Source organism: Heteronotia binoei, chromosome 9, assembly GCF_032191835.1.
Source record: "Heteronotia binoei isolate CCM8104 ecotype False Entrance Well chromosome 9, APGP_CSIRO_Hbin_v1, whole genome shotgun sequence".
Lineage (NCBI taxonomy): Eukaryota > Metazoa > Chordata > Lepidosauria > Squamata > Gekkonidae > Heteronotia > Heteronotia binoei.
In genome coordinates, this window is record NC_083231.1 from 57,910,258 (window position 1) to 57,932,371 (window position 22,114).

A 22,114-nucleotide genomic window follows, 5' to 3' on the forward strand; every position below is an offset into this window, starting at 1 on the left:
TGCCACACATTTAGTTAGAAAAGGATAATCGAACATTTAAGAAAACTTATATTTCTTTTTGTTTTTATTCTTTGTGCCTAATTGTTTGGCATTTGAACTCATTAAAGTTTTGATAGCTTCTTTTGACTGCTTTAAGAATGATCAAAATGATGCATCACACACATTTTGATGATACAAAATGAAAATAACATTTATAGTGAGTGAAATTGCAGGAAAATATCCTATATTAGTGTAAAAACCTTTAAAATGTTAATTTTGTTTCAACTTGGGCTGCAATTCAGAGATGTAGAGGGACAATAACATGACAGTTACCACATATAAATCAAGAAGTCCTCATGTCACTTCTTAGAGATAATAGAAACAAATTCACATTGTACTTTTGACTGAGAAAGTCTGGTCATTTTTAAAAAATGCAAAGAAACCTTTTTCCATACCATGGCTTGAATTAAGATGCAGATGGACTGTTTGATATTTGCAATGAAGTGTGTTTTCAATAACGTATTATTGGTGAATAAACTGACATGTATATTTTATGATGCTTTTCACATCTAGTGGACAGTAGAATCCTATTGAATATGGTGATCTTTTTCAAATATGAAATATTGATACAGATATTAAAAGTTAAGTATTTACAGCTTCCATATAAATTTTGTTTTCATAATAAAATGTCTTAATTAGATACTTTTATAGATATAATCAGGTGCCTTGGTTTTTCATATATTGGTTTATAATCCAAGCAGATCACATTCCTGTGTTCAGGCATTAAAAACATAAAAGTATTTCCATGAAATTCTTGTATTCCTTCCTTCGTGCTCCTTCCCCCCACCCTCTAAACAAATGTTATTCAATATTTTCAGGATGTAAGAATACTGCAAAAACAAGATTGCTATCAAAAAGTACTAGCTGTTCTTCCCTAGCACTTTTAACTTGAGTGATTACATAATGAGGAGAATGCTGAGATAAGCCAGTTTATAACATGTCACTGTTTTTCATTTCCATATAGGAACTCATTCCTGATTTTTATTATCTTCCTGAGATGTTTGTCAATGAGAATAATTACAATCTTGGCGTGATGGATGACGGAACAGTGGTATCTGATGTTGAACTTCCACCATGGGCCAAAACTCCAGAAGAATTTGTTCGCATAAACAGATTGGTAAGATAGCAATCCAAATACGTTATGTGAAATATCTTTACTCAGAATGAGATTTTCCCTTTTCTGTGCAAAGACAGAATTTACAGAGGCTGGGTTCTACTATGCACACATGAACTTGGATATGCCTAGCTGATATTTAAAAAACTTTTTTTCCCTCCTTCATGCTTGTTATTATTGATCTTAATGTTGATGTTACATAAACACAGAATACATTGATACTTCTACTCAGGGGTCGTTTTGTAGAAAAATAGGTGGTGGAGATCCAGGGATTGTTATGCAGCTGCACATACTATTCAATGGACAAGGAGGTGGAACTGTCAGAAGGAGATGGAACTCTCAGAAAGGTTCAGGAGCTGTGCTCCTGTGAGCTCCCACTGAATCTGAGGCCTGCTTCTACTTGGTCTCTTCTCAGTTTTTGTTTTGGTAATATAATACTTTCTGAACCCAATATTTAGGTGCTTTATGAGAGTTTTTCAGGTTTTCAGATTAACTGTTACAATTGAAATTACCTACTTCACTAATGGAGTAGCGTAATACAGGCAGAAATATGCAAGTCTGCAAGATTCTGCATTAGTTATCTGGTCGGTAGCATTTCAGCAAGAAACTATTACCCATATATATGTATCACAAAAAGGAATGACATTTCAAAGCTTCAGCCTTCCACCACCCATTTCACTGGGCTTTTATTTCCACGTCCTCACTCAGTATCCCACACTTGACTTGTTTTTTCCACAGACTCACTGAAGGCTGATACCTACAGATATTAACTATATATATTTTTTCACACATTAACTGAGCATCTCAACTTGCACTGGTAACTAGTGCATATGGTTATTTAGGTTATATTTTGTCAATCTTTATTTTATCCTGAATACTTTATATGGTGTACATCAGTCATCGGTAGCACTGGCAAATAAGCTGTCAAGTTTAGGGATAGCCATCCTTGAGTTCATCATAAAATGTAATTTTTATTCAAATCTGTAATGCCTTTTTTAAGTTATGGAAAGATATATTCATAGGTTTAAGTAATTTATTTACTTCTTTGGGGGGAATACAATAATAAAACTAACATACAACTAACTAAAGGGGGAAAACCTCACTGTCACTGGTTTACAATAGTAGGGTGACAGTTTTTTATTTTATTTTTTATCTTTGGATTTATATCCTATCCTCCACGCAAGTGGGCTCAAGGCAGGTCACAGCAATGAAATAATAAAAATAAATACAATTAACAACAGACTAAACATCTAAAAACAACACAACACACAACTGAGCCAGTTTGGTATAGTGGTTAAGTGAGTGAACTCTTATCTGTGAGAACCGGGTTTGATTCCCCACTCCTCCATTTGCACCTGCTGGAATGGCCTTGGGTTGGCTATAGCTCTTGTAGGAGTTGTCCTTGAAAGGGCAACTGCTGGGAGAGCTCTCTCAGCCCCACCCACCTCTGTTGTGGGAGAAGAAGATAGAGATTGTGAGCCACTCTGAGACTCTGATTCAGAGAGAAGGACAGGGTATAAATCTGCAGTCTGCTGTCGTCTGTCCCTGAAGAAGAAGATGATATTGGATTTATATCCCACCCTGCACGCCGAAGAGTCTCAGAGCGGCTCACAATCTCCTTTACCTTCCTCCCCCACAACAGACACCCTGTGAGGTGGGCGGGGCTGGAGAGGGCTCTCACAGCAGCTGCCCTTTCAAGGACAACCTCTGCTAGAGCTATGGCTGACCCAAGGCCATGCTAGCAGGTGCAAGTGGAGGAGTGGGGAATCAAACCCGGTTCTCTCAGATAAGAGTCCGTACACTTAACCACTACACCAAACTGGCTCACCAAACTGTCTCTGGTGCCCACCAATCTCTCCCACTGGCCCAGGACATAACTAACTAACAGCAGAATCCATTTAACAGATGCCAGGATTTTTCTTGAGGACAGTGCACCCAGGTGGTGTGCATAGGGGAGGCCAAGGTCTTCAGGTGGTCGCCATCTCACCAAAGGCCTGCCAGAACAGCTCTGTCTTACAGGCCCTGTGGAATTGGACTATATCCCCCAGGGCCCTGATCTTGTGGGAGTGACTTCCACTAGGCTGGGGCCAGGATTGGAAAATGCCCTGGCCTTCGTTGAAGTTAAGCAAACATCTTTTGGGTCATGGACTACCAGCAGATGTTGCTCAGCAGAGCACAAAGCTTTTTGGGGCACATATGGGACAATCCAGTTTTTTAGTTCTTCTTTTTGCTTCCCTGTTCATGCTCCACATATGGAATCCCTGTCCTTCCAGACCCCAAGCAGAAATCTTCATTTCAATATAGTGAGGTTTGGGTGTGAATAAACATTTATGGAGAGTTGTATAACCTGTGAGAAGCTACAGAATCTCTCCTTGAATCTTCTTGACATCTGGGTTTATTGCAAGATATTGGGTTGGATCCAACTAGATGCTCCTCTAATGATTCCCTGTTCCTGCTATTCTCCTCCTGTTGTTCTTCAGGATCTTGTATCTCACAGGAGCACTGTGGTATAGAGATTTGTCAGTTGTAGTGGGAAGCGGGGGGGTGGGGGGGTGGGGGGGGTAGACAAGAAAGTTCCATTCTGCTGAAGTAAAAGTTATTCTGGATCCAGCCCATTATCTCCAAGATACTTCATCCACCTATTGCAGGTGCGTTAGTGGACTCTACTGGTAAAGTGGTTCCTTGAGTTTTAAAAGACAAGGCCCTTTGCTGTAGTGGTGGAATTAGGAGCACACTTATTCACTGTACAAATAATATTAAATACTATACAATAATGAAAATGAAAATTACATTTGTGGTAAAAATACGATTCTTTTACCTGCAAAATTATTTTATTGTGTAATATGCTTTTTACTATTGCATAAATGAATATAATATTAGATAGTTTCTTAGACATGGTAATTTCCTCCTCTTTATAATTTTGGTTAATTAACAAGATGACATTTGGTTTTGGAGTTTACCCTAACTTTCATCCTAAAGCACATAGAATATATCAAAATGTATGATGTAGTCACATGTGGATGTGGGAATATTGTTTTCTATAGCAAGAGACCTGCATTCTTTGTTTGCATATCTTGAATGCATATCAAATGACTGTGTATGTAGATACATGATTAATGAATGGCTTATTTGAGGGTTACATGAAATATGCTGTGGTTTTGCAATTACATAGCACAAGTAAATCTATTAGTGGGCTGTCTCATTAGTCTTTTTATAAGATTAGAAAAAATGTGAATAGTTAGCAAAATTACAGATTTGTACATATTCCATTTTAATATTTTGACAAAGAATCCTTTCTAACAGCATATGATTAGTTCCCTGAACTGTTACAAAACCCAAACTGTCCATTTATTACAGCCTTACAACTTCCTAGATCAGAATAAATTATGATGGTAGTTTTAAGTACCCATTTTGTAAGCTATCACATACAGATCCCCCCCTTTCAGTTCACTGTACAGATTTTTGTGCAATGATTGGACCTCATGAAATGCATACTGCTTTGATCTGTGACCTTTTTGTGGTGCTAATCGGGTTCCTGATATCATTATACCTTGCTCATTAATCATATTTCCTACATCCCATCAGCCAAGCAGACAGCCCAAGCCTCTGTTTCAGCTCTGTGCCTGGCAGGTTTCTGCTTTTCCAGATTATTACCCTGTGTTACTTTGGCTTCTCATAACCAGACCCACATCAAGCTGTGTACTACAATTAAAGTCAGATGGTCCTCAGGTTGAGCAGGGATAGTGTTGCAGCTGTCCATCTCTTATTGGAATAGACTAGCAAGGGAAACAGATGATATATAGGACGATGCATAATAACAGCTTGTTCAGTACCAGGTCAATAGCAGGGGTTTGCAATGCTAATTGGCGTACATAGTTACTTTAATCCAACTCCCAATATTAAAAATAACAGACACAATGTTCTTTCATCAAATCAGATTAAATATATAACTGGAGAGGAGGTTGGGGGGGAGGAAGAATGTGTGAGAATAATCCTCTTTCAGAGTGATATAGCATTCAGCCATTAGCTGAACTCTTCTAATGCAGCACTCCATATAACATTTTGAAGATTACAAACTGTATTGAGTTATACACTCAGTCCTTGTTTTCTAAACCTTAAAACATTAAACTGATCAGCATGCATTTTCTTAGTATGTTTGTTCCTTAAAGTGTAAACAAATTTGACTAGCATTTTTCCTGGTTTAGTTTGTTTTGATTAAATCCTGTCTTGTTATTTATACCTCATTATTTCATGTAGACAACTGATACTATAAATCTTGCTTAAAATATTTATGGTACTTTTCTATGGAGTCTTCTGAAAGTTATTTACTCGCCCACAACCCCCCCCCCAGATATTATAAAATCAATGTATGAAACACCTAATCAGCAGAAAGAATAGCAACAGATAAAATAAATCATGCAGGGCAACAATATTATTCTACATATAGGTTTTTTCCAGGCATGCAGTCAAGAAAATAGGGGGTTATCTTAAATTTACATACAAGTTACAGGTGTGTTCAGTATATAGCCTTTTGTATGTGTTGGTGTCATCTTAAATTCAATGTAGTCTCCCTTTTGGTTATAAATAGGGATCCCAGAATTTCCCTCACCTTGATAAGTTAACCATTTTGTACCATGCCCCTGAACCTGAATTTATTTATTTACAAAATGATTAACTTATCAAGGTGACTTTCTCTCACCTTGGTATGTTAACCATTTTGTACCATGCCCCTGAACCTGAATTTATTTAAATGCAATATTTTTATAATGCTTTTACAAAACAAATTAGAAAGAACTATAATTGAAATGATAAAATACAGAATTTAACTTTCTTCCATCTGTGGGGGCAAAGGTCTTGTCACCTTTCCTGAACCCTTTGTTTGGAAGACATAGCTGTTAAAAATTCTATTTCTAGTCACAGCCATCCAAATGCAAGTTATGTCCAGTTGACAGCTGATGAGAGAGCTCGTGAATTTATGAGGGCACCAGGTTTTTAAAGGTTAAAACCAGCATTTTGGAATGGCCATAAAAGCAAATAGTTAATGTATATAACCAAGGTAGAGCAGGCCTAACAACAGATAGGAGAGGAGAAGATCTGCTGTGTTCTTCACCCTGTAAAGTGCAGAAGGCAAGGGCAGCCTAACATAGGACATTTGATACGGAACAAGCCTAGAAGTTATATGCACACAAATCATCACAGACCCTATTTTATTATTTGTAAAGTTGGTGAAATTCATTATTTTCTCTATTACCTAGGAAAGGCTATCATTCTTTTTCTTAATTTTTAAAAAATATTTTCTTTACCCTTAAAAATTAATCTGATAACTAGTAACTTCTTACATTTTTCCTAGTGCAGAGGTCTGCACCCCTTTTAAGCATCTGTGAGATCTTTCAGGCATGAGAACTATTTCTTCAAGGGTCTGAGCTTAAATGTAGCAAAGCAAAACTACTGCCTACTAAAACCCTCCATTGTACCTGAGAATTAGCAGGAATTTAAAAGGAAAGTATACTTCACTGAGAGTCTTACACTCCAAATTTGCTTGTAGTATCCTGTTCTATACAGTGCTATTTTCTGGGACTTACAGGTCAGAAGAGAGTGCTGACCTGTAGACAACAGGTTATGAATCCTCGTTAGAGGATTTTAAACCTAGGCCACTGAGACACAGTAAATCATCGAGTCCATTTCCTTTTGTCCTCAAAAGTATTTTTTCTCAAGTCAGGACTTAGGCCATCTTGAAGTTTGGGGATTCCCAGACTGATTTCTCCTTACCCATCTTTGTAGAGGTGCTTCTATCATTAGTGGAATTCACCGTGTTTCAGTAGAGAGGAAATATTGAGCCAATCAGTGTCTAATAATGTATATAAAGAAACAAACAATTCTCAAGCTTTATAGTTTGGGATATGGAGACTAAAAGCTTTTCTGAAATTCACTCCTGGGCCAGTGGCTCCATTTCAGAGAAAGGTATGTGGAGGAACTGCTACTGCTTGTATTATCTCCCCCCACAAAGCACAATGAATCTGCTTGTGAAGAACATTAAAAAAGAAAGTTCCAAAAAGGTTGCAGTGCTTGTTTTCATAAGCAGATCTCACTTTGATTAATATTTAGGCTCCTTGTAGTATACTCCATAAATATTTCACATGAGGATTAGGGTTGCCAGGTCTATGTTGGAAAGTACCTGGAGACTTTGGGGGTGGAGCTGGGAGAGAGCAAGGTTCGGGGACGGGAGGGGCCTCAGCATAGTACAATGCCATTGAGTCCACTCTTCAAAACAGCCATCTTCTCCACAGGAGCTGATATTTGCCAGCTGGAGATCAGTTGTAAAAGCAGGAGATCTCTAAGCTGGAGGCTGGAAACTGTATACAAGGTTCATTTTGAAGTATTGGTAACTTTCCCAAAGATCAAACATTTTCTTGATTTTATAATAATTCAGGGCAGACTAATGCATGATAAAACAATGCAACCCAAAATAGACAGAATAGAGTCTCAAGCATGGTTAGTTGCTGCATGGGGGGGGGAGCAGGCCATTATCCTGGGGGGCGGGGGCATGCTACATGCTACTTTATATCCTGTGAAATGCTGGACTTCCTGCCAACTACCATGGCAACAATTCTGGGCTTCCAAACAAGCAACCTGTTCTTGTTTTTTTGTGTCTTCCTTTTCTCCTTTGACCAGCAATTAATTAATTAGAGAACTGACATTTCAATGTGATGCATTTTGTGGCCCACTGATATTATGCTGGTCAGTTCTGAGAATGTAAGCAAAAACTATGTATTCAGAGCACTTGAGTTTCTCTCTGGAAACATTATTCATTTCTTTCCTTTTCATACCTAAGAGCCTTTTCTATTCTACAGTATCTAGCACATTAGTATTAAATAAACATTAATGGTAGTGTTAGTATAATCTGTTGTATCAGAATGGTATGCCGTGTTCAATGCTAACATAGATTTAATACTTGGAGGCATAAAAATGTCTCTAAACCAATAATGATAAGTGTAACAGACATGATACAACTGTAGTTTCATATTCTTAAAGCAAAAAGGTACCATTATGATTAGTTACTCTTATCTTCCTCATACGAAGAATTATAGAAGCCATATTGGAGTTGTGATGTATTTTAGAAATATATATATAGTGTTAATATATTCAATTGATACGTTGGACAGTCTTCAATTCTGGCATGCAACTTCACTGTTTAGTTGCAGTCTTTGTTCCATATTTGCATTTTATTTCATTGCTGAGTGGAAAAGCAAGATTGCAGTGAGAATGCTTTCTTCAGGTCCATTTTAAAAAGATGTAGAGTTGTATCCTATACCCAGCACTTTTTTTGAAATACAGTTCCGGCTGACTTGGTGTCAGGGGGCGTGGCCTGAAATGCAAATGAGTTCCTGCTGGGCTTTTTATACAAAACAGCCCTGTGTGAAACAATGAAAAATGAGCTCCATTTCTTAGCCATCCTGGCAAACAAAGGGTAGGAGATTACAATGGCATGCAGAGGGCATCTCATTCCCTCCTGTATTCCTCTCCTCACACTGTTTTCTTTTCTCCAACTCCTGGCAGCCTCCATAGCTTGAATCCTTTCTCTGCTTCCTTGCTTTCCTCTTTTACCCTTTTTGGTCTCTTTCTCCTCCTGCCTTTTACTGATAAAAACAGAAGTTTGGAAGATTTGGCAATATTGTTGTGACTGCATAGCAGCCACCAGAATGGCCACTGAGATCTCAGAACATAGTCTCACAATATCTTAGTGGATATTTATCTTTTAAAGCTATAGACAGGGCTTTTTTTATGCCAGAGAGTTTCAAAGGTGATTCTGTGTTACAAAGACCTAGGCAGGTGCAATCTGTACATTCTGCACCTAAAAGCATACTTGTTTCACCCTGTTGGTTGATAACAGACCACTAGTGTTAGCAGGGGGGAACACATTTTAACCATCTGCGACACTTTTCAGGAGTGTAGAAGCCATTCCCTTATATGGCAGGAGGTAAAGTATACAGGCTCTGACCTGAATAGACGAGGCAAGCCTGACCTTATCAGATCTCAGAAACTAAGCAGCATCAACTCTGGATATTATTTGGATGGGAGATCTTCAAGGAATACCAAGGTCATGGCATGGAGGCAGGCAAGGGCAAACCAGGAGCGGAGCTCCAGTCGACCCAACCCACCATGCGGCAGCCACATGCTCCTATGCCAGGCTTTGTGGCCTAAAATGCAAATGAGCTTCTGCTGGGCTTTTTTAAAAATAAAACAAAAAAGCACTCGCTATAGATGTTTCTTCTATCATTTTGGGAGGGGGGCAGGTAACCCTCCAAGGTACTTTTAAGCATACATGGGGCTTCCCTCTGGCTTATAGAAAAATTTATCTTGTCTGTCCCTGACTCCATTCTGTAGATTTTTTGATCCACAATCTAGGGCCCTGTTCAGAATGAGATACAATGATGGCAACATCTTCTAATTAATATGTCTTCCTGGGTTTCCCTTAGGTCTAGGGTTGCCAAGTCCAATTAAAGAAAAATCTGGGGACTTTGGGGGCGGAGCCAGGAGACTTTGGGGGTGGAGCCAGGAAGAAGAAGATATTGGATTTATATCCCGCCCTCCACTCCAAAGAGTCTCAGAGCGGCTCACAATCTCCTTTACCTTCCTCCCCCACAACAGACACCCTGTGAGGTGGGTGGAGCTGGAGAGGGCTCTCACAGCAGCTGCCCTTTCAAGGACAACTTCTGCCAGAGCTATGGCTGACCCAAGGCCATGCTAGCAGGTGCAAGTGGAGGAGTGGGGAATCAAACCTGGTTCTCCCAGATAAGAGTCCGCACACTTAATCATTACACCAAACTGGCTCTCAAGGATGTGACAAGGAACAAGGATGTGACAAGCATAATTGAACTCCAAGGGAGTTCTGGCCATCACATTTAAAGGGACAGCATGCCTTTTTAAATGCCTTTCTTCCATAGGAAATAATTAAGGATAGGGGCACCATCTTTTGGGGCTCATAGAATTGGACCCTCTGTTCCAATATTTTTGAAACTTGGAGGGTATTTTGGGGAGAGGCACTAGCTGCTATACTAAAAATCTGGTGCCTCTACCTCAAAAAATAGCCCCCCCAGAGCCCCCAATACCCATGGATCAATTCCCTATTATTCTCTATGGGAATCGTTCTCCATAGGGAATAATAGAGTGCCTAGTAGACATTTCCCTCCCCCCCCATGCTTTTTAAAGGGGGGGAGGGCCTCCATACCAGGGAATCCCCCTCCCTGCCCCCTCCCTCTCTCTCTCTCTCACACACACACAAATACTTACCGTACTTGGTCTTCCAGCAGAATTTGCTCGAAAGCAAGGCTGCACAGGAAAAGAAAGGGAGGGGCCATTCCTGTTTCCTGTGCAGCCTTAAAGCGACACATTTTAAAAACGGATCCCAAGCTGTATGATGCCTACAGGTATGTTCTCTCTCCCCCTGCCCCCAGATTTTTTAAGAGCGGGGGAGGAGGCTGAAAATTCGGGGGTCCCCTACCAGGGTGGGAGGGTTGGGAAGCCTACTTAGGTCTGACTTGTTTACACTGTACTCATGTCTTTGTAAGAAGAAGTCTATAAATACATTTATTTAGAATTGCTATTTGTAAGAGAGCCAGTTTGGTGTAGTGTTTAAGTGTGCAAACTCTTCTCTGGGAGAACTGGGTTTGATTCCCCACTCCTCCACTTGCACCTGCTGGAATGTCCTTGGGTCAGCCATAGCTCTAGCAAGAGATGTCCTTGAAAGGGCAGCTGCTGTAAGAGCTCTCTCAGCCCCACCTACCTCACAGGGTGTCAGGTGTGGGGGGAGAGGTAAAAGAGATTGTGACGGTTCTTTCTGAGATTCAGAGTATAGGGCAGGATATAAATCCAATATCTTCTTGTTGTTGTTGTTGTCTTAAAAGAAACATTTCCTCTTTCAGTTTTCATGTTTCCATGAAACTACAACTTTCATTGTTTTATACATTCCCATTAACTGAAGGAATTATACTTGAGTTTAATTTCCTTGAGGATAGCAGAGCTATCCCTTATCTTACATGTCTTGTTTATAAATTACATTAATGGAGAAGTGCAAATGATAGGGGTTTTTTTCTCTTTTTTTGCATAGTTTACTATCTGTAGCACAAATAGCATAATGATGCAGTGCCAGGTAGGTGGCTTATACTGTTTATTTGCCGGTTGCATTTTAATTAAAATATAAAAGAACAAAGATTGAAAACATAAAGGTGTAGTTCAGAATATATTCTGCACCAATACTTTTTGTAATAGCAAAAGCCACGAATGACAGTGTCCAAAACATTTGCTTTTAAAAGTTCTCGAATATCTCTATTCATTTCCTAATCTGTTCTTTTATATAACTGGTCCTTTTCCTGTCATCTTTTCCTTCTGTCACCAGCATCTTGTCTTGTTTCTCGGTTTACAAACTGCAATAATAAAAATATAGATGTAATTGTTTGCCCATAAACTTTCTGTTGTCTAAAACAGAAGGACTTTGAAGAGCAGAAAAAATTGTAAAAATATTTAGGAAAATAAATATTCAATTAGTATGTTCGTACATTTTGCTGTCCTTTATCCAGTCAGTTTCTACATATTTGCATCTTGCTTTTCAGGCAATGGTGTGTGAACAAATCTTAGGAATTCTGAAAAGTTCTTAGGGCAAGTAGTAGGTTTGTGACTCATTGATTAGTAGATAAAGGGTAATAGCTCTTAATTTGGGGTCATGAGTGCTCAACTGTCATGTGCCGACCTTTAGTCGTTAGGTTTCTAAGTTATGTCATTCAAGAGACAGAAACAATTCCAAACGTTTGCTTATTTGGAGTTTCTCTTCACACTCTAGAGCTCATGGCTGACATGCTTATATAGCAACCAAACACATATATTTCGGTAAGTTATTTATATACTGTCTCAGTCCCACAAAGCTCTGGTTAAGTAGTTGCAATATACATGATAGACTGGATAAAGAATCTGCAGATGAACCATACAGCAGTTTCAGGAAGCAACGAGATTATGTTCACTGAAATATTCTTTTTAAACTGTTTTTAACCACAGGTTAATGTTTGTTTGTTTACAATTCATTTAATAGGGACTCAGAATTAATTAATTAATAATTCATTCCAGGACTTTGAGCAAAAAATGATATTTTATCAGCAATATTATTTAGAAATTGGCTGTAAATTGTGAAAAAAAAAACTTTTATTTATTTATTTATTATTTATTACGTTAAGCTTATATCCCGCCGTCTCCGCTAGCGGACTCAGGGCGGCTCACAACATCACATTACTTCCATTAAAAACCAATAAAACATATAAAACATAATTACATATTTAAATTATTTAAAACATTTCATGGTGCTGTGTTAATACAGTACAGTATAGCGGTTCTGAAAGTTCAATGGTGACCATCAGTACTCTGCATGGAGCTCTATATGATGACCAGTGGCAGCTCTCTCTCAGTTAAATGTCGAAGGCCTTACAGGCCCTGCGGAATGTAGACAAATCCCGTAGGGCCCTTATGACCTCTGGGAGAGCGTTCCAGAGTTAATACTATTCTGATTGAAATTAAAAACTTATATTAGCCAATTCTCTTTTCTTTTAATAAATTCATATCAATTTGAAACAGTTACTATAATGAGAGTATTCTTAAATAGTTAAATGCATAGAGTCTAATTCATTACAAAAACATTCTTTTCCCCCTTTTCCCTATATTTAGTTTCACCATTTCTGTCTAGTCTTATAGTTTGTTGTACTGTTATTAAATGGATAACAATGTCTATGGTATGTAGTATTTCGTTTAGGTAATTCTAGATGTGTGTCCTTTAGCAACACTTTATCTTTGGTGAAAATTAGTAAATATAACAATGGATTCTAGTTCAGTACATATCCTGAAATAGTTTTCATTGCTCTGTGAATACTCTTTCCAAATCTTTTAGCAAAGTGCTACAAGTGACTGAAGTTTCTTCTTGTTTTCAGACATTTTCAACAACGTAGTTTTATTCATTATCTATAAGACTGCAGAAAAACCACCTTGTGAGCATTTTGATGCAGTTCTCTCAGATATCTGTTTAAGTAAGAAGTAATGACCCACTTGCTAGGAATATCCTCAGACTTTGGGATCTTCTACATCAGTTATTTGCACCAAGTTCAGTCCTTTTTGGAAGCTGTTTTTATTTTTTGCTGCTTCTTCACTGTGGTGCAGTAATCTAAGGCCAGGGACTTTCTGACTTTCCCCCACAACAGCCATTTCCTGTCTCGCCACCTGGGAGAGGGTTTTTTTTTTTAAAAAAAAATGGCACTAGAATAGTGTTGTCAATATATCATTGAAACAATAGGTGTAGCAGGTTTTCTGAATTCTAAGCTTTCATTCTGTCCTTTATGGTTATGTAAGGAAAAAGGCATATAATTGCAAGGGAGAAGCCTAGAAACTTACATTTTTTTTAAAAAAAAATGAATGCTGGGAATTCAGAGAACCTTCCACATCTATTGCTACAAGCATATATCAAGATCTGTCTGTCTGTCTACCTACCTACCTACACAGGGCTTTTTTTTCTGCCAGAGCCCACAGGAGCAGAGCTCCACTTGGGCTGGCCAGGGCTTTGGCTGGCTCGACCCACCATGTGGCAGCTACAAGCTCCCAAGCCACGTGGTGTGGCCTCATATGCAAATGAGCTCCTGCTGGACTTTTTCTACAAAAAAAGCACTCTGTGTGTGTATGTATAAAACAATATTCTAGTGTTGATTTTATTAAAAACAGCAAAATTCTTGGTTTTACATGGAAATTGTTTGTTTTTGTAGGGGCTCTATTCAAGTGAAGATAAATGTTTTTGCATTAAACAGCAATGGCACCATTTGTTTTTCCTGATATGCTCTGTGCATATTCAAAAGGATACATAGGAAGAAGAGTGTTAGTGCAAGCAAAGGCCATCAGCCTATCTGTTTATCTAAATTAACTGTGTGAGGAATTTTGGCTGAGCAGGAGGGGATGGTGGGAGAAACCATCAAAATTATCTGAAGAGGAAGTGTGCTATAGGAAAAGAGTTGTTAGGTGGAACTTAAGCAGTCAATTTATCTGTCTTACTTAGGTGTGCATTATATGGTTGTTTTAGCAGTCACAAATATTGTCAGAACAAATGAATTCCAAGTAATTTGTAAGTCAAGGCTTTCCCATAGAGGTGGGTGTTCCATCACAAATTAAGTAGTATTAAAATCTTTCAGTACACTCTTATCTATGTTTCCAAATTTTTAAAACTAAGGAGACTTTATGTGGAAAAGCTTTAAAGAGATTCCAAACAGTGGAGTATGTGGAGCTATGTTCTGGAACAGAGGGATGAAATGAAATTATATATCATAGAATTGTTGCAAGGACTTATCTGAAAGTTTCAGTATATCTTTGTTTTCTGTTTCTAAAGAATCTGCAAATAGAAGTGAAAGGAAATATTTGTTTTGGCTTGAATGATGTTTTTTCTATTCACAACAGGCTTTAAAAGCAGAAATAATACCTAAATATGTATTTCATTAATTGATGGAAGCAAATTAAGTCCTTGAGACAGTACTAAACACATTACTCTGCCCCCTCTTAGCTTCAGAAGGGCAGTGTAGTAACTGAGATTGTCTCTTCTCCAAGTGAACATGGCCTTTGAAGTGAAGAGATTAGCCAGAATTAAGGCTCTTGGCTGCCCAGACAAACCCCTTCTTTCAAGCAATAGCTGATGTATTTAACAATTTATTTTCCATGTTACTCAGGCACAAAAAATGACTTTTTAGGCTCTAATTGGACACCCCATTGATTCTCCCCCACCCCTCCTTATGTGTCCTGAATTGCATCTGTAGCCAGGGTAGCTTGGCAGGAACTAAAGTCTGCCCCTTCTTCCTCCAGTCTAGGGAACCTAGGAAATTCAAATCCAAATGGCGGGTGTGAAACTTGCATCAAACTCTTCAGGTTCTCATTTGTATTTTTTTTCTATCTGCATAGGGAAGCCACCTTTATATTGTTTACCATCTGTGATCTGTAATGGCCATTGCAAGTTTAGGTCGAGGGGACAGACTGAAAGGTTATATACAAATATTTTCTACTATATATCTTGACATAACTGATTTCTAAACAGTCTGCCTCTATTATTGTTGAACTATTGTTGCTGAAAAAATGTTAAGTATATATTACCCCCTTCATGTCAGTAGAGTAGTCTGGTAAATAGAATTGTACCTTTTGCCACTCGTGCAGACAGAAAATTATCCAAGCTTTCCAGGAATGCTATTTAATTCACTGTGTTATACTTCTGACTATCAGAGCCATAAAACAAATGCCCTGCAGTTATTCTGTCTTGTTTACCATATTCAGGAAGAAAAGATGTATTAGGATATTTTAGCTTTAAAATTTTACAGCAGGTAGGAATAGAAGATTCTGAGTGGGTACTCCTCACTCTACTATTGAAATTATTCATTTGAAGGATTTTCTCACTTCAATCAGAGCTACCTGCATATGCTCATACAAGCCAAAACTGTTTTCTGAAGTTTCTTCCTATAACAGTGGGCAGGGAGATAGGTGTTGATACCTACCCTGCTCTTTCTGCACTGTTAGGCATTCCCTCACCGGTTTGAGTTTATAATTAGTTAATAAAATGGCCCTTGTTAAATCCATCTTTTTGTCACATCTGACTTAATGTCAATGCCCATGCCTATTTACCCGGTTTCTGTTGTTGTTCATCTTCGCACCTGATCCATCCGTAACTAAGTGATGTCTTGGATCTCCGTACATCTACCAAGGCATCCTGTATTTTGTGGCTATGGTGGCATGTCTCCAAGTTCTGTGATTGATAGGTGTCTGTTGCCCCTTTGAGATAGATTCTGGCAGGTAATTGCTCTTGAAAAGGCTAGTCTTCCAGGTGGTAAAAGATTATGAGCAACTGATTCTCATGCTTCTCTCCCAGCTTCTGGGAATGTTCATGTGTTTCCAGGAGATACTCAGCTGGATGTATTAGCATGCCAGGCCATTTGAGAAGTTTCCCTTTCCCATGGGACATTGCCAAGAGAAAACATAGTTTCTTTAGACATCTCTTTCCTTTCTAATTTCACCTTTCATAAACTTTGAAAAGCTTTCAGATTCATCAATTTCTGGACTATTCCAAAATCTATGTTAATGGTCATTATGCACAAGTTGTCCAAGTTTCAAGCAAGTTGCCCAAGTGTCCTTGTGGAGCCCCAGAAGTTGCAGATCTTCCTTGACTATGTTTTGTCCAGACTCCTTTTTCTGGAGGCTAGATCTAACTTTCTTGTGGCAATATTAGGCAGCTTTGATTGGGGAGGGGAAGGAGAAGAAAAATATTTTTCTTCTAGCTGATGTAGACCCCTATGTCACTTGTATGGCTCCATTGTTTGCATTGACTCCTATGAAAGTTCAAGCTAAAATCATGGTCAGAACCTAATTTGTTGCAATCTGTTCTGTGTGTTTGGGCCAGGACATCTTTATTTTACTCATTGATTTTCATCTGACCTGTTTTTATTGTAGTTCTCTCATTAACCCATGCACATGGGCTACCAGGGCTGAGTGCTCGATCAGAAAACCCTGAAGAAAGGAAAGTAGCCCTTGTAACCTGGAGATTTGAATTAATAGCCAAGATTTGAGATTCCAAAAACCATTATTTTCAACAGTCTTTCACACTGTCTGTCAGGTAGAGATTCTCTCTCGGCTTGGCTTCGCGAACGAAGATTTAAGAAGGGTGCAATAGTCCACGTCTGCTGCAGGCTCGCTGGTGGCTGACAAGACCAATGCGGGACAGGCAGGTCCGGCCACAGTGGCTGCAGGCAAAAGTCTGATTTGGGGTTGGTGCTGTAGCAGTGCGATTCTTCCTCAATCTCCTTTTGTCCTCAAGACCAGCTATGCGTGCGTTCTCAAAGGAAGAGACAGCCTGGTGGATGGTGTGCCTCCATGCTTTGCGATCTGAGGCTAGGTCAGACCACTGGTGATGGTTGATGCAACAGGTGCCAAGGGATTTCTTCAAGGAGTCCTTGTACCTCTTCTTTGGTGCCCCTCTATTTCGATGGCCGGTGGAAAGTTACAGGGCAATCTTGGGAAGGCGGTGGTTTTCCATCCTAGAAATATGCCCTGCCCAGCACAGCTGCGTCTTCAGCAGCAGTGCCTCGATGCTGGTAACCTCCGCCCGCTTGAGGACTTCAGTGTTGGTCACAAAGTCACTCCAGTGGATGTTGAGGATGGTGCGAAGGCAGCGCTGATGAAAGCGCTCGAGGAGTCGCAGGTGATGACGGTATAAAACCCACGATTCGGAGCCGTAGATGAGGGTTGTCATCACAACCGCTTTGTAAACATTGATCTTTGTGCCTTTTTTCAGATGCTTGTTGCTTCACACCCTTTTGTGCAGTCGGCCAAATGCACGGTTTGCCTTTGCCAGCCTGTTGTCAATCTCCTTGTCGATCTTGGCATCTGAGGAGATGATGCACCCCAGGTAGCTGAACTGCTGGACTGTCTTCAGAACTGATTCACCCACAATGATGCAGGGAGGGTGATAATCTTCCTGGGGTGCAGGCTGGTGGAGAACTTCTGTCTTCTTCAGACTAACTTCTAGGCCGAATAGCTTGGCAGCCTCTGCAAAGCAGGACGTCATATGCTGCAGAGCTGATACCGAGTGGGAGACGAGTGCAGCATCATCAGCAAACAGTAGCTCTCGGATGAGTTTTTCAATCGTCTTGGAGTGGGCCTTTAGTCGCCTCAGGTTGAACAGGCTGCCATCGGTGCGGTAGCGGATGTAGACACCATCATCATCATCTAGATCTACTGCGGCTCTTTGAAGCATCATGCTAAAGAAGACCGTAAAGAGAGTTGGCGCGAGAACGCAGCCTTGCTTTACACCTGTGCCTATTGGGAAGGGCTCCGAGAGGTCGTTGCAGTGTCTGACTTGGCCTCGCTGGTCTTCGTGTAGCTGGATGATCATGCTGAGGAACCTTGGGGGACATCCTAAACGTTCCAAGATTTGCCATAGGCCTTTCCTGCTAACGGTATCGAAAGCTTTGGTAAGGTCGACAAAAGTCACATACAGAGCCTTGTTCTGTTCCCTGCATTTCTCTTGGAGCTGCCTGAGAACAAATACCATGTCGGTGGTGCTCCTGTTAGCTCTGAAGCCGCACTGGCTCTCTGGGAGGGGTTCTTCTGCAATGGTGGGCACCAGTCTGTTCAGGAGTATTCTGGCAAGGATTTTGCCTGCGATGGAGAGCAGGGTTATCCCCCGGTAGTTGGAGCAGTCTGACTTTTCCCCTTTGTTCTTGTATAGAGTGATGATGATTGCATCGCGAAAGTCCTGTGGTAATTTGCCTTGTTCCCAGCAGGTGACAAGTACTTTGTGAAGTGAGCTATGTAATACTGTGCCCCCATTCTTCCAGATCTCTGGTGGAATTCCATCAACTCCTGCTGCCTTGCCACTTTTCAGTTGCTTGATGGCTTTAACAGTCTCTTCTAGGGTGGGGATCTCATCCAACTCTGTTTTCACTGGTTGAAGTGGGGTGAGGTGGATTGCTGAATCTTGAACTACACGGTTGGCACTGAAGAGAACCTGAAAATACTCCGACCACCGGTTCAGTATGGATGCCTTGTCTGTGAGGAGCACTTGGCCGTCTGCACTTCGCAAGGGACTCTGAGCCTGATATGATGGACCATATACTGCCTTCAGGGCTTCGTAGAACCCTCTTAAATCACCAGTGTCTGCACACAGCTGGGTTCTCTCTGCAAGCTTGGTCCACCACTCGTTCTGAATGTCTCGAAGCTTGCGCTGGAGGTTGCTACATGCAGCGCGAAAGGTTGCTTTTTTTCCAGGACAGGAGGGCTGAGCAAGATGTGCTTGGTAGGCAGATCTCTTTTTCACCAGTAAATCTTGGATCTCTTGATTGTTCTCATCAAACCAGTCCTTGTTCTTCCTTGTGGAGAACCCGAGGACTTCTTCAGAGATCTGCAGGACGGTAGTTTTTAGGTGTTCCCAGAGTGCTTCTGGAGAAGGGTCTATGGGGCAACTGGGGTCTTCAATTCTTGACTGGAGCTTTGCCTGGAAGGCAGCTTTAACATCGGCTGACTGGAGACTGCCAACCTGAAACTTCCTCCGAGGGATACCTCCTCTCCTGGGTGTGGGTTTAAAGTGAAGACGGAGATTACAGCGTACAAGACGATGATCCGTATGACATTCTGCACTGGGCATTACTCGGGTGTGTAAGACATCTCGAAGGTCTCTCTGGCGCACCAGAATGTAGTCAATAAGGTGCCAGTGCTTGGACCGTGGGTGCATCCAGGTTGTCTTCAGACTGTTCTTCTGCTGGAAGATAGTGTTGGTGATGGTGAGCTGGTGCTCCATGCAGAATTCTAGCAGGAGGCGCCCGTTGTCATTGCAGTTGCCAATGCCGTGTTTGCCAAGTACTCCTTTCCAGGCTTCCGAGTCTTTACCTACTCTGGCATTGAAGTTGCCAGGGACGATCACCTTGTCCTCTGTAGGGGTCTTCCGTATGAGGTTGTGTAGATCAGCATAGAACTTGTTCTTTTCTGCAGGATCTGCTTGAAGGGTTGGGGCATACACACTAAAGAGTGTTGCATGCTGCTTGTTTTCAAGTGGGAGGCGCATGGACATGATGCGATCTGAGTGACCTGTTGGCAGGTTTTTGAGTTTGGAGGCAATGGAGTTCCTGACCATGAAGCCAACGCCAGAAAGGCGGCTCTCAGCCTTTGACTTACCTGACCAGTAGAGGGTATAACCAGCACCGTGTTCTTGAAGACTACCTTCCTCAGGGAAACGGACCTCACTGAGAGCAGGTAGAGATTATTTGTAAGGAAATAACGGCTAGAAACAAGACAGATGCTGTAATTTCTGGGTCAACTGATAGGTATTTCCAGTCCTTGGATTCAATGGGAGCTCACAGAGTTCTTCCTCCTCCACCTGAGAGTTCCACCTCCCTGTCCATTGAATAGTAGGTGCATAACAATCCCTGGATGAGCTCCACCACCTATTTTTCTACAAAACGAACCCTGGACCATATTTCTATTTCTCCCTAGCATTTGCTTTACAGTCCTTTAGGCCAAAACGTACAGGCCCAAATATTTCTCTTTACCCAGGCATTAATCAAAGTGCTCCCTTTTATAAAGTTGTTTTTTATGGTTCTAGTCCAGGGGTGGCCAAACTGCGGCTCAGGAGCCACGTGGCTTTTTCACATATTGTGAGGCTCTCAAAGCCCCCTCCCCATTGGCCAGCTTGAAGAAGTCATTTCTCTCTAAATCTCTTATCCAAGCCAAGCCAGCCAGCAGCTTGAAGAATGTTTTTAAAGTAAAAGTTGTTTTCTTCCCACCTTTTTCTCCCTTCATTCTCCCTCCCCTTCCTTCCTTCCTTCCTTCCTTCCTTCCTTCCTTCCTTCCTTCCTTCCTTCCTTCCTTCCTTGTGGCTGTCAGACATCTCACATTTATTCTATTGGCTCTTACATTAAGCTTGGCCACCCTTATTCTAGCTTGAGGGTACTTAATACTGTTTGTAATGCGCTTCTTTCAATTTATAACTTTATTATAATTGTTTTTATTATTTTATTATATTCATTTTTAATTTTTGCTTACATATTTGGAGAACTGACACAAACTTTCTAAATAAATAAAGATAAGAGATCTATGAACAAAAATAACCCTGATCACTCTTCTCTGGCCTAAGTGACAATATATCGTCAGTTTAATGAGCCTATCATGTCAGGAGCCCTATTGAGTTGGATGGATGTTTTCCTTCAAGGTCCCATAATTTATTCTCAATTGGACCTCTTTCAGACTTTCCATAGACTTGGCAATTGTTAGCCATGACAGAGTACCCTAAAGCAGTACTGTCCACCTTGCTAGTTTCTAATAGAATGTCTTTTAGTGGAGAAGACCAAGCCATCTGGAAGTCATTCCTATTTTGGTGTTAGAAAACAGGACTGTGCCTTCTCAAGGCAAAGGCCGCATTCAGATGTTACATTTCTTTATCTGTGACAAGTACAAATCTGTGCTTGTATGCTGCCTTCTCTCTGCCTTGTGCACAGTGTGAGATCAATACCTTTTGGTTTGGGAAATCTTCAGTCTAACTCCTGTGTGCCACAAAGCAGGCTGCCACAAGTGGGAGATTGTTACCTGTCCACAAACTAAAATTCTAACCCAACAATCTCCAGTTTGACCAGGCACATTCATTTTTGCTGAGAAGAAGTCTTATTACACACATTTTAGCATTTCTTCAACAAAACATATCAAAGGTTTGAGATCGTTCTGAACATTACCATATTAAACAATTCTGAAATGATGTTGCACTGTATATTCTGCCATTACTTTGTGGTTTCCACTTGAAATTTAAGTGTATTAATAAATGCTGTTGTTGGACTTCCATTCCATTCAAGGGACGAGCCTTGAAAATTATTTGTACTGACTTGCAGTCTCCGAGTATCAGGTGCCAGGGGTCAAGCAAGGCAGGGTTGTTCAGTCCAAGGCCATGGTTGCAGAAGTCAAGCAAGGCAAGTATCTAGTCCAAGGTCATATTCCAAGAATCAGGCAAGGCAATATCAGTGTCTTTTTTTAAAAAACCAACATATTTTATTAAATTTCCAAAGGATTTAAAAGGGAAGAAAAGGAAGTTGCCAAATTGCATAGCTCACTTGGATGTGTCTTTTGTCAGTGTCTTAGCATATATCATACACATTGCATCCACACCTAATAGCATCTCGGCTGGTTTTATAGCCGCACACCTAAAGGTCAGGCTTGCAGCTAGTTGCACAGGAGCAATCTTGCAACTACTCATCTTCGTTATCAACAAGCAGCTGGCATTGGGCCAGGAGACATGCACTTTGCAGTCTTGTCTGTAGCTCTGTTTGCAGCATTCATCTGTGGTGCTCTAAGGATGTAGGTGATACTGATGGGCTGGGAACGGCCAGCTGAGGTTTACCTGCTGAACCAGGGCTGAAGAGTGTTGGTGAA

The 22,114-nt window shown here is 40.6% G+C and overlaps 1 protein-coding gene across 1 annotated transcript in view; it reads left to right on the forward strand.

Annotated features, from left to right (window-relative positions):
• The window catches only part of LRBA (LPS responsive beige-like anchor protein), a 630,809-nt gene that overhangs the window by 500,036 nt on the left and 108,659 nt on the right, over positions 1–22,114 (forward strand). Inside the window, exon 47 of the mRNA XM_060246657.1 lies at positions 1,004–1,156. Within this exon, the coding sequence (XP_060102640.1) occupies positions 1,004–1,156 (153 nt within the window). The remainder of the gene's footprint in view (positions 1–1,003; positions 1,157–22,114) is intronic.